The sequence below is a fragment of the Mustela nigripes genome, chromosome 15, assembly GCF_022355385.1.
Source record: "Mustela nigripes isolate SB6536 chromosome 15, MUSNIG.SB6536, whole genome shotgun sequence".
NCBI lineage: Eukaryota > Metazoa > Chordata > Mammalia > Carnivora > Mustelidae > Mustela > Mustela nigripes.
In genome coordinates this window covers 25,671,876-25,687,668 of record NC_081571.1, presented here as the reverse complement: position 1 = coordinate 25,687,668, position 15,793 = coordinate 25,671,876, and the positions used below count along the sequence as shown (strand labels likewise).

Below are 15,793 nucleotides of genomic sequence, written 5' to 3'. Positions count from 1 at the left end.
CTCCCTATTTCTCTTCGGTCTCTTGGCTGGGCCATTCTCCCTAACTTCCCAATGTTTGAGTGCCCCAGGGTTCAAGTCTCAGTGACCTCTAGCACCAACCTCCTGACCCCCAGCTTAAAATACCATTTCATACATACTGATGATGCCGGCTGCAGTCTCTCTCTGTAGTCTCTCTGTCGCCTACTTTCACATCAGTCACAGTAGAATGGGAAACCTATGTAAGCCAAGGATATGGCTCTCTAAATCCATGAGACCATTTTTTACTAGTATCTGGGATTTCATCAATCTGACAACATCAACTGTTTCTCCATCTCTCTGCTACTGAGTTGTGTGTATGTGTGAGGAATGGGCTGGAAACCTGTTTTCGTTGTAATGTGACCAGTACTATCAAAATTACAGAAGAAGTGGGCGCCTGGGTGGCTCAGTGGGTTAAGCCGCTGCCTTCGGCTCAGGTCATGATCTCAGGGTCCTGGGATGGAGTCCCGCATCGGGCTCTCTGCTCAGCAGGGAGCCTGCTTCCTCCTCTCTTTCTCTCTCTGCCTGCCTCTCTGCCTACTTGTGATCTCTCTCTGTCAAATAAATAAATAAAATCTTTAGAAAAAAAAAAATTACAGAAGAAGTGCTAAGTGCCCATGGAGGAACTGAAATCTTTTGGAATCATGGGAGCTATGATGGCTTTACTGTTTTTGGTCAGTTCTCCAAAACTCCCAAATTCCTACCTATAGCCCCACAGCCTCCTGAACTTCAGAATCACGAAAATGCTGCCCTCAGAGAAGACCCTGCCCTGCGCCCCCACTCAAGACAGCCCGGATCTGCACCTTTTCCCAGTACAATCCTCCCCACAGTGGCCAGGGAGCCAGGCATCCACTCCTAGACCTCGCTTAGGTTATCAGGAACTCTGGAATTCCCTACCTAACTGGCCCCGAGGCCACAGAGGTGGATATTTCCTCCCCTCCAGACCATGCCACCAGTGCAGATGCCCAGCCCAAGGGTAGCCCAGGATGGGGGTGGAGGGAGCTTGTACGTGCCCGCTGGGAGGCCCACACCCGCCTTGCAATGCCTCCATGTTCTCACTTGGAGGTTGTAGCTGGTGGTGGGTAAAGAAAGATGGCAGGTGGCAAGCTGGAGGCCTGGATCTGTCCTTCCTGTGTATTCCCATAAGGAACTCTAAGGAGTCCTAAAATTCTAAATTCCAACTAAAACTCAATGAAGGTGTATTTTTCCAAGTACAAGGATTGAACATATTTCATCTGAAAGATATAACTCTGAATTTTTAGACAAATGTACAAGGGCCTTTATCTGGACTCTCACCCAGGGCCCTGCAAATGCTGGGAGTGGGCCTCTAAAGTAACTGCTGTGCACATGTCTAAGAAGCAACTCAAACTCCTTTGACCTTTTCAAACTCAAGGGCAAAACCTGTCACTTTCCATCTTCCTCATATTAGTAAATGATAAATTCCATTAGCCCAGCTACTCAGGCCAAATACCTTAGAGCAGTGATCTTTCTCTCTTTTCCTCACACCCTACATGCCTTCCGTGAGCAAATCCCATCAGCTTCATCTTTAAAATATAACCAGAATTTTATCTCTTCTCAACACCTCCATTGCTACACCACCCTAACCATAGTCACCTTGCACCTAAGCCATCATAAGTACTGGTCTTTTAACAAGCACATGAAAAGATGCTCAATATTCCTCAGCATCATGGAAATGCAAATCAGAACCATAATGAGATACCACCTCACACTTGTCAGAATGGCTAAAATTAACAACATAGGTAACAACATGTTGGTGGGGATGTGGAGAAAGGGGAACCCTCTTGCACTACTGGTGGGAATGCAAACTGGGGCAGCCACCGTGGAAAACAGTATGGAGGTTCCTCAAAAAGTTAAAAATAGAACTACCTTCTGATCCAGCAATTCCACTACTAGGTATTTACCCAAGTACAGAGAAATACAGATTTGAAGGGGTACATACACCCTAATGTTTACAGCAGCATTACCAACAAACTATGGACAGAGCCCAAATCACAGAGCTAGAGTTTGTTATGCTAAGCGAAATAAGTCAGAGAAAAACAAATACCTATGATTTCACTCTGATGTGGAATTTAAGAAACAAAACAGAAACACATAGGAAGGGGTAAAAAAAGAAGAGGGAAGCAAATCGTAAGAGACTCTTAACTATAGGAGTGCCTGGGTGGCTCAGCAGGTTAAGTGACAACTCCTGATTTTGGCTTTGTCTTGATCTCAGGGTCCTGGGATTGAGCACTGTGTCGGGCTCTGTGCTCGGTGAGGAGTCTCTCTCTCTCCCTCACCCTCTGTCCCTCCCCCTGCTCCCTCTTAAATTAAATCAAAGATTTTATTTATTTACTTGAGAGAGAGAGACAGAGAAACAAAGAACATAAGCAGCGGGAGGTGCAGGCAGAGGAAGAAGCAGGTTCCCCAGTGAGCAAGGAGCCTGATGCAGGACTCGATCCCAAGATTCTGGGATCATTACCTGAGCCGAAGGCAGACGTTAACGGACTGAGCCACCCAGCCATCACCAAAAAACAGACTCTTAACTATAGAGAACAAACCGAGGGTCGCTGGAGGGGAGGTGGGTGAGGAGATGGTCTAAGTGGGTGATGGCCATTAAGAAGGACATACGTTGTGATGGGCACTGAGTGTTAAACCTAAGCGAGGAATCACTAAATTCGACACCCGAAACCAATCTTACCATATATGTTAACTAACTAGAATTCAAATTTAAAAATTGGAATAAAAAAATAAAATCATACTGCTCCTATTGTAGATGCTGCTAGTTGCCTTGTTCCCCCCGCCCCCCACATACACACAGATCCATTCTTCCTTTCTTCTACGACCACTTTCCCCAGCCTCTCTTGCAGCTGGGGTCCTGTCCTTGGCCATCTCTGGTCCATGTTTTGGAACAAGTGGAACTTCCAGGACTTTTTCTTATGAGACACTGGGATTTGCTCGTTGCCCCTTCCTCATGGGCCCGCCATCTGGCTCCAGGTAATGCAAAGGCAATCTTGGACCCTGAGCTAGAAGCCACACCTAGGGATGCCCTGCACTGTCTCCCTGTGTGAAAGAAACTGTCCTGTTTAAACTTTTTTTTTTTTTAAATATTGCTGTTAAATACTAAATAATGAAAGCCTCATGCTCAAAACCTCTCAAGGCTTTTCAACATACCAAGAATAAAAAAAGCTCTTCACCATGGCCTGCAAGAGCTAGCATGTTCTTGCCCACATCCTGCTGCCTGACCTAATACTTACTACAGCAAGTGCGACTTCACGACACCCACCCCGGCCTTCTTCCTCTTCCTCCACAGGCTAAATCTGTTCCTGTCTCAAACCGCTGCCCTCACTGCTTCTCAGGGTTAGAAGGCTCTTCCCTTGGGTACTGCTCACTCGCTCTTGCTTCCCCCAGCTCTCTGCAGCACACACTTCCTCACAGAGGCCTTCCCGGCCGTCCTAACTGACCACCTGGATCGACTTGTTCAGGACATGTATTCACCCAAACAGCAGCTCCCCAGGGTAGGGCCAGAGCTGTGGCACATACTGGGCACGGGCACTAAAGCATTTGCGGAAAAAAGGAAGGAAAATTAAATGCTGATCTGGTAATGGTATTGGATGTATACACGTGGAATGAATATTTTAAAATTTGGGAACTGAATTCTTTTCTTTAGTTTCTTATGGAAGTAATTCTTTTAATTCTCTGTGCCTCTGGACAACAATACTGCCGACGGCTGTAAACTGAGATGTAGGATGCTTTTCACTCTGTGCCGGTTTGATGAGCTGTATTGCTCTTTTACCGTCCCACCTGGGCTGTGGTGAACACCACACACCAGCTTCAGGACAGAAGGCCCCAGAATGCCCACAATGCTCCGTACCAGAGCCATGTGGAGGGAAATTCCTGGCTGTGGAGACCAGTAGGGCTTCCTGTTACTGCGCATTTTATCTTGTTTATAGGGCTGGCCATGTGACAGCTACAAAGTCACCCTTTGTATGAAGCAATAACAAAGGAAAAGAGTTTGGGTCTAATACCCAGCAAGAGAACTCTGTCTGTGGTTGCCCTCACGGCCACTTCCGCCTTGCCAGTTACTCAGCATGTTGCCCAGATCTGGAAAAGTCTGGTAGCTGTTACCTACTGCCTCCTCAGGCGAAAGGCTGATGCTGTCTGTGTACAGGTATTCCAGGAAGGCTCGGTAAACAGGGTACGAAAATTCACTCATTTCTACGATATCATCCTCATTGTCTTCCAGTGAAGAACGAAAATGCTCACACCTAAAGGAAGAGAGAAGCACGTGGAGCCCTCGCTTCTAGGGAGAGCAGACACCCCCAGGGAGAGACACGTCCTTGTAGGGTTCACAAGGGGAAACCGACAAAAACAAAGGGAAAATGCAGCACGGTGCCAGATTCGCTTCCCGGATTCGCTTCCCGTTGCACACCTTCGTGTCCCTGTCCTGGTCCCTTGCTTCCTTTGCTGGCCAGGAAGCTCACTCACCAGTACCTGTGGGACAAGACTGCAGGTGCAGATCCCCCGAGGCAGAGAGCCCCACCTCTGACCTCCATGAGGCAAACACAAGGCTGGACTCCCAGGCTGAGGTCCTGCACCACAGCTGATGAGCAGCATTTATGGAAATCAGGTGGGGTTAATTTCATGAACACTGAGTAATTTTGTTTCTTTACCTCCTCTTCTCTGTTGAATTGTATCCCCCCAGATTCAGAGGTTGATGCCCTAAGCTTAGAATATAACAATATTTGGAGAAAGCACCTGTACAGAGCTCATTAAGTTAAAATGAGGTCGTTAGGGTGAGCCCTAATCCAATGTGACTGGTGTCCTTATAAAAACAGGTAATTTGGACACAGACATGCACATAGGGAGAGCCCCATGGAAAGACTAGGGTGATCCTGCCCTAAGTCAGGGAATGCTGAAGACTGCCAGCAAACCACCAAAGGCGTGAAGTCTCCCTTAGGAGAAACGCACCCTGCCAACACCTGGATCTTGGACTTCTGTCTGCAGAACAGGGGAGAATACATTTCTGTTGTTGGAGTCATTCGATGTGGGGCCCTCTGATATAGCAGCCCTAGCAAACCAAGAGCCCCCACATTTTCCATGCATGAGCTGTGGTGAGAGTGTACAAATGCTGTACGGCCTGCCCTAACTAAGAGGTGAACCTGAGACTAAAAATGCCTTGCTGTTTGTGACTCATCGTAGCAGGATTTAAATATCTGGCACATGACAACATAATGATTTTTAAATCATTATGCTAAGAGAAAGAAGTTGGGCACCAAAGATTACACACTGCCGAATTCCATTAACATAAACTTCTAGAAAATACTAACTGATCTAAATGACTGAAAGAAGATCAGAGCTTGCCCCAGGCTTGGGGCATGAGGGACCTTTGAGGGCTGATAGAAACGTTCCATATCTTGATTTAGGGCAGTGGTTTCACAGGCATAAATATAGACGTCAAAGCTCCTCAGATTGTACACTTCAAATGCAGATCATTGCTCAAAAATCATACGTCAGTAAATCTGATTTTTATCATCTGTGTTAACTTCATCCCAGACCTCATTGTCCTGTAAAAGCCTCACCTTCTCCTTTTTCCAAGCAACTCAAAGGTCACTATCCCACAACTGATGACAACCCGCATGACAAACTCAGCTCCTAGGCAAGGACATGGCCCAGGCGGTGCTCAAAGCCCAGAACACATTCGCCAAGCACCAGTCGGCTGCTCTAATGCCCAGGTGCACAGACCACCGGGCAAGGTCTCTAAGAAGCTGATAGTCCTCACTCTCTGACGGCCCACCCTGCCCTGGACACTCACTATACCACCCCCATTGGTTCTCGGCTCTCGTGTCACGTGTACCATGTTTCCCCAGCTGCACTGTATGCTCAGCAGCCTTACCCAGTAGAGTTCTGTGAACACCTAGAACATAATGAGTGTATTTATTTCAGTTCTCAAAATCAATGACTCCTTACCTAATTTTGAGAAGGACTTTATGTGCATAAATGTACTTTCCATCCACCAGAAACTTGAGGTCGGCCGTGTTGGGGTTGTCAAACTCCCTCTTGAGGGACTCGGCCACTGTAAGGTGGTCGTCGGGTTCTGAGAGAGGAACACCAAACATTTCTAGGGTTAATGGCAGACATATAGAAAACGCAGGCCAGAATATAGCATCGCTCTGGGGACCCTCATGAAAATACCCGAAATGACCAACTGAGCAATGCTTTTCTCCCCTAAATGTGGATTTTCACATCTCTATCATCATTTAGGATAAGTACCTCACACACATCTGCTTGGAAAGCTGGCAAAACGATAACTAAAAGCCCCAGGCAGCTCCACTCCATGAAATTTTTGCATGTTTCAGTAAATAGACTGGCTAAAAATAAAAGATACAGTTTCCCAGGAAGATTAAAACCATCAAATAAAATTGCTTTTAATGTGGTATGTGATGTGCGTTTCTGATACTTTCAGGAAAAATTAACCCACCAAATTAGTCTCCTCTTAAGGAGCCCATGAGAGAAAAATCAGTTATATGATACTACACCTAAGAAAGTCCTTACTATCACCACAGAAAGCACCAGAGCTCTCTTCCTAGTGTTCAGGCCAGCACCCAAAGGGACAAAGACGGCTCACCCACGGACAGGAGGCGCCACGAGACAGCAGGCGTGGCAAAGCAGGCGAACACATCGTCGGTGCAGGAGAAGTGGGTGAGGTGGGGCAGGGTCACCGACTGGCCCCGGCACTGGCCCCACATGTACACGTGCCCGCCCTGGGTCTTGGCCGCCGACGTATGCGCTGAATGGCAGGCTGCAATCTCTATGATTCTAAGTTCACAAAGAAAGACCAAGTGAACATGACAAACAGGAGAAGAAACAAGTTGATTTCTCTGTCCCATCACCTTAACTGATTTAAACCAAACAACGGAAGACTGCATTGCCTAAGTATTCAGGCACCAAACAGTGATTTGCATTTTAGCTCTCCTTCAGTGGCACAAGTCAGGAAGATCTGCTTGTTACCCCTTCCAACCAGTAGGCCTCCAAACATATGTATCCCATTGTGAAATGCAAGTACCATCCAAGCAAGGGTAGAGACCGAAACAAACAAGTGAACCAAACAGTGAACTAACTTTTTTCTTAAAACAGGACTTAGTGAATTACGTGGAAAGACCTGGGCTATTTAATGCAGATCTTGACCCAATATCGAGAAATATTTTCATCAAAATCTCATCAATTTTGGTGTCAGATGGAACATGCTGTGGGCCACCCCGACTCCCACTACAAACAGTAAGGTCAATAGTTCTGAGTCACTGAACTCGATCTTCAAGAGCCCAAGAGAGCAGATTCCAGAAACTGACATACACTAGACCTTAAAGTTCATGAAGGCCATGGAGCTGGTTGACACTATACCTCCTGATGGAAAACCCTGTTTTTGTTGATTTGGAGCTAACTAATTTTCCTAAAGAATAAGGCACCATACAGATTCAGAAAACACAGTAAGCTATTTTACCCTAAGTGAGGTTGCCATCCTGGTTTTGCCACAACAGGCCATGCCACCAGCATGCTCAGTGACCTGGGCTCAGAACTTCAGAGTCATCTTTGACTTCTTCTCCCTTCTCACCACTTTTTTCCTGATATCCAGTTGACAAATCACATAGAATCTCTCTTTGTATTTTCTCCCATCTGCCACCACCCTAGGTCAGGCACACCCTACATGTGGACCAAAGTAACGACCCCTGGTGTCCCCTGCCTTAGACTCTCTCTTTTCCGAACCAAATTGCACAAGGCTGGCAGGTTAACAATCCTCCGGGTAACACCATTCTCTTCAGGGCTTTCAAACCATCAGTGGCTTCCCACAAGATAAAATCCTTCCATAATTTGTCCTCTACCTATAGCCAGCCCTCTTTCAAATCACACTTGCCTACATACCCTATGCTCCGATACACAGATATACTCACTGCCCCTCGATATTCTTATTCGTTAAATCCCTTGTTCAAGAATGCTCTTTCCTTTCTTTCTGCCTTAGAAATCCTGTCCGGCTTTCAAGACCCAGCTCAAACAGCCCCAAAGCAAGAAGTCTCTTGTTCACCCCAGACTTGATACATATCCTGTCTATATCACTGCAGTCTGGGACGTTTGTCTTACCTCTTCAGCTAGATTATAAGTTGCTGGCAGGCTGAATCACTGGCTTATTTCTCTCTAAGTGTGCTTCTCTCCCTAATGTGGTATCTTACTAAGCAATTTACAGGTCATTTTATTGACTAATTGGGAAAGAACAACACAGAGTGACTGAGGGGTGGGAAAGACCCCACTGTCTCCCGAAGGATGGAGACATCGCTCTACTGCTTGTTTTAATTGGATGTTTTCCATCGAAGGATGGAAGATGGTCATCATATAAGCTGGAGATGGCTCATCTCCAAAGGCTGAAGTATATTTTTTCATGTGTGGCCCAAGCAATTTTACTCATTTATTCGAGGGCAGCTCTCAGCTCTTGAAGGCAGGAGTACTAGAAATGAGGCTACGATGTGCCACAGTTAAGTGCCTAGACATTGGAGTCAAACAGACCTAGGGGTGCATCCCAGCTCCACCACTAGGCCATGTGACTGTAGGAATGTTCCTGAGCCTCTAGGAGACTCAAGTTTCATCATACTGCAAGGCTAGTATGTGAGAATTAAATGACAAAATGTCAAACACCAAGCACAGTGTACAAATAGTAGCTAACGGTAGAAATTTCTTTACAGAATTACTACCAAGCGTTTTTTAGTGGCAAAGTCTCCCTCATATAGAGACTACACATTTCTAAGGGTCAATTCAGACAGTGAGACCTTTCCTACCCGCATGTTTAAGTCAGTGAATGGGCCCAAACCTCTACTGTGTGCTTTACAAAAGAACATTCCTTGCCCGCACGGGGAAAATGGCCAATCCTGCTTGGCTTCTCTTTTCAACAAATAAAGAAAAAAGGGGAATGAAATAGAATAAATACATTTATTCAAAAAAAGGGCCCCTACTATTACCATCTACCCTCACATGGTACACCAACCAAATGTGAGGACAGCAACACACTTCATTTTACAGGGCTTGAAGCAGATGGGCAGGGGGTCAGACAGCAGCCTGTGGAGCCAAGTCACTTAGACTCTTATCTATTTTATCGTCTTTAACAAAAAAAAGAAAGGTGAGGGGAGCAGAAGATAAGGTAGCAGTCATTTCACAGCCTTGTGGTGAAGAGTAAATGAAATCAGCTACTCAGCACAGGGCACATGTGAAACCATTCTCTTCTGGTGACTCACGTGTTTACAGTGGCTGCAGGAACTCTCGGAGACCACCTAAAATCTCTTTTCCCTGATAATGTCCTCTGAAAAATGTAACTGATGGAAACACAACACTGTCCTTCCACCCAACACCAGAAAACCAAAATAATTTAATTCCTACATTTGCTTCTGACATTTCCTTATGAGCCTCCACGGAAAGGGAGTAAGGAGCCTTTGCCCTTACAAGAGGTGGGAACACGGCTTGGTGGAGAAAGGGTGGAACAGACATGGCAAAGGGGTTGGGGTACAGAAGGCTGCAGAGCGCCAGCCTTCCCTAAGCATGGCCTCGGGACGTTTACCTGGAACACCTAGCAGCACTCGGGAAGTCAGGGGTGGGGCACGGGCTTGGCTGACGGCAGCAGCTGCTACAGGAACAAGAGTGGAGAAAGTTTAGAGGGAACTATCAGGTCTAAGTATGGGACCCAACCAATTGCCAAGGCACCCTGCTCTGGCCTAAGGTGATCAGTTCTTAAATCTGATTCACACCAAGAAGCAAATTCTGAAGCTCAGATTTTCCAGTGTAATATGTAACACACAATGACTGAACCGAGCTAACCTTCCCTGGCCGGATATCTGGCATATTTCACATTTTAGTTTGTAGCCATGTGTAATGAAAAGAAGGTATGACACGTTCCTAATAAATGAGTTTTGTGTCACCTCCACAGAATGATCCCCAACAACCGCAGCTTTATGGCTGTGGCACTAGAAATGAAAATGCAGGGAGTGAGGAAGAATGAAAACAGAACACAGTGAGGAGAGAAAAAAGGTACTTTGTGAGTGAGAAGAAGAGTGGAGAACAAAGAATGATAATAAAGGGTCCAGAGCAGTGACTCCCAAGCCTGGCTTTGTAAGACGCCAACATATTACCAATTGTTGCAAGGTGTCACAAAATTCATGAAAATGCAAGGCAAACTTAGCTTTAAATCAATTTAACTTCAAATATGCTTTTATGAAACTTCAGGAACAAAGACAAATGCTGGTAAATCAAAGTACTGAGACTTCAGAAAGATTGGGAATGACTAGATTAGAGAGAAGGTAATCACTTGAGTCATTAAAATTACTTTTACGTGAACATAATTTGCTAACAAATGTTATTAGCATTCTTCATCAGAAGTAGACCTCTGTAGGAAAATTTTTAAAAGGTTTTTTCCTTGGATTGTCATTTGAGCAAAGGATCCAGTGTAGACAGATTTTCACTTTCCACTTCTGTGAACAGGTAACTGGGACCTGAAGATCCACCCCACCCTAAACTTAATCCTTTTGTTTCTCATCAGCCAAACTTCCCTGAAATGGGCCCCAAGAATCAGAAGTGAGTTCTTGAGAGAGCAGTCATAACATATCTGTGTAAGTTTCAGTTGCTGAAAAGGGTGGATACGTGCAAAACAAGTCCCAGCAGAATTACAAATTCCTCCCTCGCAATACTCATATGATGGAGAGCCTGCAAACTCAGGGCTGACCACAGCGCATTCAGGCATGGAAAGAGAAAGGCAGGACTATCTCTTTCAAAACATTCATCCATGATATTTATTTATTTATTTAAAGATTTTATCTATCTATTTATTTATTTATTTATTTGACAGAGATCACAAGTAGGCAGAGAGACAGGCACGGGGCGGGGCGGGGTGGGGGGCAGGAGCAGAAAGCCTGATGCGGGGCTCGATCCCAGGACCCTGAGATCATGACCTGAGCTGAAGGCAGAGGCTTTAACCCACTAAGCTACCCAGATGCCCCTCATCCATAATATTACAGCCAAAATAATGATTATGTGATCAACAGCAATCATGCAACTGTTTAGCTATTTCCACTTTTTTTTTTACATTTATAATTCAAAATTTGAAAAAAGTTAAAAAGATTTTTTTTTTTAATTGGAGTTTTTAAAAACAGACAAAAAAGCAATACTCTCAGGTACCAGGTAAGGAGCTGGCACTCCAAAACTCCCATGCCCTGCTTTTCTGCCTCTCCTGCCTTCCCCACCAAGCTGCCCTATAATCCATCTGGCCCAGTGGGACTAGAGTCAGAAGACCTGGCGCTCAGGCTGGGGCGATCGGGGACCAGCAGCGAGATGTGGGGCAAGTTGCTGGCGAACACATAGCAATGAACTTGGCAAGTCCAGAAGCAGAAAATGCAACTAGAACGGCTGTGTGCACGGACGCACGTCCACTGGTTCCTGTCCTCCAGTCCCCCTTCTCCTTCCCAATCCTTAAGAGGTCCGGGGTCTTATTCTAAGATTTTGGGGAAAGAAACCAAGAACAGGTCTTTTTTTTTTTTTTTTTCTTAAAAAACTATTTGACACAGGTTAAACAAAATTAGCCAAGCTTATAACAACTGAAAATCAAGGGGGTTAAAAATGACAATTTGGTTCTTTGCTTTCATTGTTAAATATTCCAACAGGAAACTATACAAGAACTGGATACAAAGGAAAGATCATCTCTGTGTCCATATTTTTACTTTAAAATCAGATGTAACCAAAACTAATATTCACTATAAAAAAAAGGAAATAGCAGTATTAATTTCTACAATGATTGCAGCCCTGGTTTAACAAAAACACTAATGAGATATTTTTGTTCCATTTTAGTGTGTCAAAAGATGTAGAATGAAAAAGTAGTGAGATAGCCATGTCTGAGGCACTCAAAAGGCTTTCAGCAGGATAATGTAAGGAAATATTCTGGATTTGCTAACTACTTAACACAACCTTGCAAACAAATGGGCAAAACTAAGTCTTGATTTTTCTCACCATTTTGTACTTCCTCACAGTGATAGCTTGGGAGCTAAAAGAATAAGACAGTCCTATCCTTTCAACTGGCACATTTATAAGTAGCAGAGTAAATAGCTTTGTACCCTACCCCATCTGAGGTACTTTGGTTTTCCTAAGCCACAGAAGATTGACCTCAAACATTATTTAACTTCCTCTTAAGAATACAAAACAGAAAACAATAAGGAAGAAAAGGTAATTTGTGAGGGAGCAGAATAAAGCGGGATATTGCAGGTTTAGTCCTTGTCATTAGTGTAGAGCAGCTGAAATACAGGTTAAGTACAAAGTCTAACAACGTCTAACGTCTAACACACAAACTCTCCAACAGTTCAAAAGCCAATTTTATTTTACCTTTTTATTTTTAAAAGATTTATTTACTTGAGAGAGAGAGAGCGAGCACAAATGTGGGGAGTGCCAGAGGGAGAGAGATTCCCCAAGCAGACTCCCTGCTAAGCATGGAGCCCAATGAGGAGCGTGATCCCAGGACCCTGAGACAGTGACCGAAGCCTTAAACAAGAGTCCGCTGCTCAAACAACTAGCCACTCAGGCACCCCCAAAAGCCAATTTTAAAAAGGAATGAACGCTCTCATGAAAGAATATTCTAATATTAGCAGCAAGTTCCCCACAATTCTATATCATGTCTACATTCTGTTTTATCGCTAAAGAACATGCGTGTTATTTTGAAAATGCACATATTACCTGTCCTTTTCCACAACGACAGGTGCAGGATAGGACTGGTTACTTTTATTGCCAGTGCCCAACTGGCCATAAGAATTTGCACCCCAAGCATACACTTGGCCTTCATCTGTTAACACTAAAGTATGTGCATAGCCACAGGCCACCTGGAAACAGAGAAACCAAATCCACTTAGGCCTGCAAATATGCTTTCACAAGATAGGTTAAGAATCAAAGATGCAAAAAAAAAAAAAAGAAAAGAAAAAAAAAAGGAAAAAAAAGAAGAAGAGGCAGCCTGCTCAGAGAGGCAAAACATTAAGGTAACTGGTACTTGCCCAGAACTAGCTTGGCCTATGTGTGGCCAAAACTGCAATAAGTTCAACACGAGTCCTGTGGTGACACAAGTCTGCTTTGTTCAGCTTTACTATGGCATTCATTATGCTCACAGAGATCAAGGGGTATGAAGTGAATATGGAACACACTTTTACTTTTTTAAGAATTTTTCCCTTTTTTATTGTAAACGTAAAAACGTTTGATGTGGAAAGAAATATAGAAAAGCATAAATATGAAAGTAATCTCAAGATCAGGATTATTTTTCTACTTCTATACAAAATAGGGATATGTACCATGCCTCCACGCATCATATCTGTATCTTTATTTCTATTGACATCACATAACACTATTTCCATATCATTAAAAACCATTTGTAAACATCATTCCCATTCATACAGATTTAGTATAATTTATTTAACCATTAATATATTACTTGACTAAATTATGCTATATCTATTATTTATGTTATTTATTGAAGTTAACATTTTTTTCTTTTTTCTTTCTCTTCCCTTCTTTTTTTTTAAACCTTTTCCACTAATTCCAGAAGTCTCTTTCTTTTTGCTTCCTTAAGATAATACCCTAGAAATAAAATTATAGAACAAAGGGTATAAATATTTCCAAGGCTCTCGATATATACTGCCAAAGTTTCCTTGGAAAACATCGTAACAATTTATGTTCCAACAGCTACGTGTGAGACTGGCCTAGAAACATAAATTTTCTGACGAACATCTATAACTTAAGTCAGGGAAATAGAGCTTTAGCCTTTACTTCAATGAAGAAAAACATCAAGCAGCTAAACTTTTCATCTGCCAAGAAAACTGTGTCCATTGGCATCTTTGCCACTAAAGACTGAAAAACAGGCACTCATAAACGAGTGGCGGACGTACCCGCTGGACACGAATGCCTTGCAGAGCTGCTATCCTACAGGGAGTTGGCTGGTTGCCGCTACTGCCAAGTCCAAGCTGCCCATTTCCATTGTAACCCCAGACATAGACCTAAGGGAAAAGCAGAGACTCAACGCCCATGAAAAATAGAAGCAAGCAAGCACTCTATTGAGAAACATGGTATGTCAGTATGACACCAATAAGGCAACTGGGTTTTTTTAAACAACATACGAAACCACTTTCTTACCTCCCCAGTGTTCACCACTGCCATTGAACACATCTGCCCACATGCTATGTTCACAACTACTTTATTCTGCAGGCAGCCTGTGACTCTTCGAGGGATCAGCTGATTGGCTGTTGATCCAGATCCTACCTGCCCGGAGTTGTTATAACCCCAGGCAAATACCTGGGAATTGAAAAATGAAACATGCTAATTCATAAAGTGTCTCAACTGGGTCTCCTCTTTGCTCTCAAATTCTCTGCTCACACCACAGGTAGAGAATTTTTATAAAATTCATTCTTACAAAATACGTTACTTCATAAAATTAGATTATTGGTACTATCTACACAAATAGCAATAATTATTCTCAGATATCACATAATATTATTAAAATATCTACTTTACTTTAACCATATTTTCCAGCATTGTGGGATTTTTTCCTTTTGTAGATAAAACCTTTGAGCATAGTAATATAGAAGGAACATCAAAGCCTTTTAAATTTTGCAGTTATAGAATTACCTACTACATAAAGGTACACTTCATGATATAACCACCACGACTATGAATTGCTAATAAGACTGAATTTGAGGAAGATGGTTATTTTAATCAAATGATCCAATTTCTAAGACTGCTATAAGAATCTATATAAACTTACTGGAAAAAAATCAATGAGATTTTTGCTAACTAGTCTCACCTCTCCATCAGATGTTAGCACCAAAGAATGGTAAGACCCACAGGCAACTTCGGTGACTTGCTTGTTTGACAAATTAGTAGAAATATGACAGGGCACTAAACCATGATTAGTTGTCCCATTGCCCAGCTGGCTATAAGCATTATGACCCCAGGTAAAGACTTCTCCTTCTGAAAATAAAAAGAAATACGACCAGCGTTCAAAACATCTATTTTATTATATGAACGTACATATTGCACACCTCCATGAATGAAAACTAAAAATTCATGTGCAAAAGCACCAAACTCATTCTAGAAAAGATAACATTTGGAAAGTATAAACTATATTCTATCTCAAAGCAACAAGATGAAATTTAAATGGATGCAATTATAATAGCTGGAAGATAGGTTTTTTAATAAATGGCAGAGAAATGCTACTAAGACTAAGAGGAAGAAACGTTAGATTGAAAGCCAAAGGATAACGGGAAGATCATTTAACTTCTCTGGGCCTATATTCTTATCTATAAAATGATCAAGTTAATTTAAAAATTGTTGTTATTATATTATTTATTGTATAGTATAATACATATTCAGAAAAATCCATAAAATATATATGCAGTTTTATAAATAATTATAAATCACACACACATATATTACCACTCAGGTCAAAAAATACAACCTGATGCTCACTCCAAAAGTTCCCGATATATATTCTTGAATAAGAGAATTCAGTTTTCCTGTTCTCAGACTTTAAATAAATGGAGTCATACAGTATATACTCCTTTTGTCTGTATTTTCTACCATATTATCTCTTTGTGCTACATTCCAGATAATTTCTTCTAATCTTCCAGTTTATTAATTTTCTTTTGCTGTGTCCAAACTGCTATAAAACTTGCCCACTGACTTTTTCATTTTGATAATTATATTGTTTATTTGGTTCTTTTTCATA

At 42.8% G+C, this 15,793-nt stretch overlaps 1 protein-coding gene across 6 annotated transcripts in view; it reads right to left on the bottom strand.

Moving 5' to 3' along the window:
• The window catches only part of RCBTB2 (RCC1 and BTB domain containing protein 2), a 43,712-nt gene that overhangs the window by 4,155 nt on the left and 23,764 nt on the right, over positions 1–15,793 (bottom strand). For 4 of the 6 annotated variants that reach the window (XM_059377577.1, XM_059377571.1, XM_059377575.1 and 1 more), the window contains 8 exons: positions 14,870–15,036; positions 14,203–14,361; positions 13,959–14,066; positions 12,763–12,905; positions 9,611–9,676; positions 6,641–6,831; positions 5,983–6,109; positions 4,141–4,280 (listed from right to left, as the gene is read on the bottom strand). In XM_059377577.1, the coding sequence (XP_059233560.1) occupies positions 4,141–4,280; positions 5,983–6,109; positions 6,641–6,831; positions 9,611–9,676; positions 12,763–12,905; positions 13,959–14,066; positions 14,203–14,361; positions 14,870–15,036 (1,101 nt within the window). The remainder of the gene's footprint in view (positions 1–4,140; positions 4,281–5,982; positions 6,110–6,640; positions 6,832–9,610; positions 9,677–12,762; positions 12,906–13,958; positions 14,067–14,202; positions 14,362–14,869; positions 15,037–15,793) is intronic. The other 2 variants (XM_059377572.1, XM_059377576.1) reach the window with 2 other exon arrangements.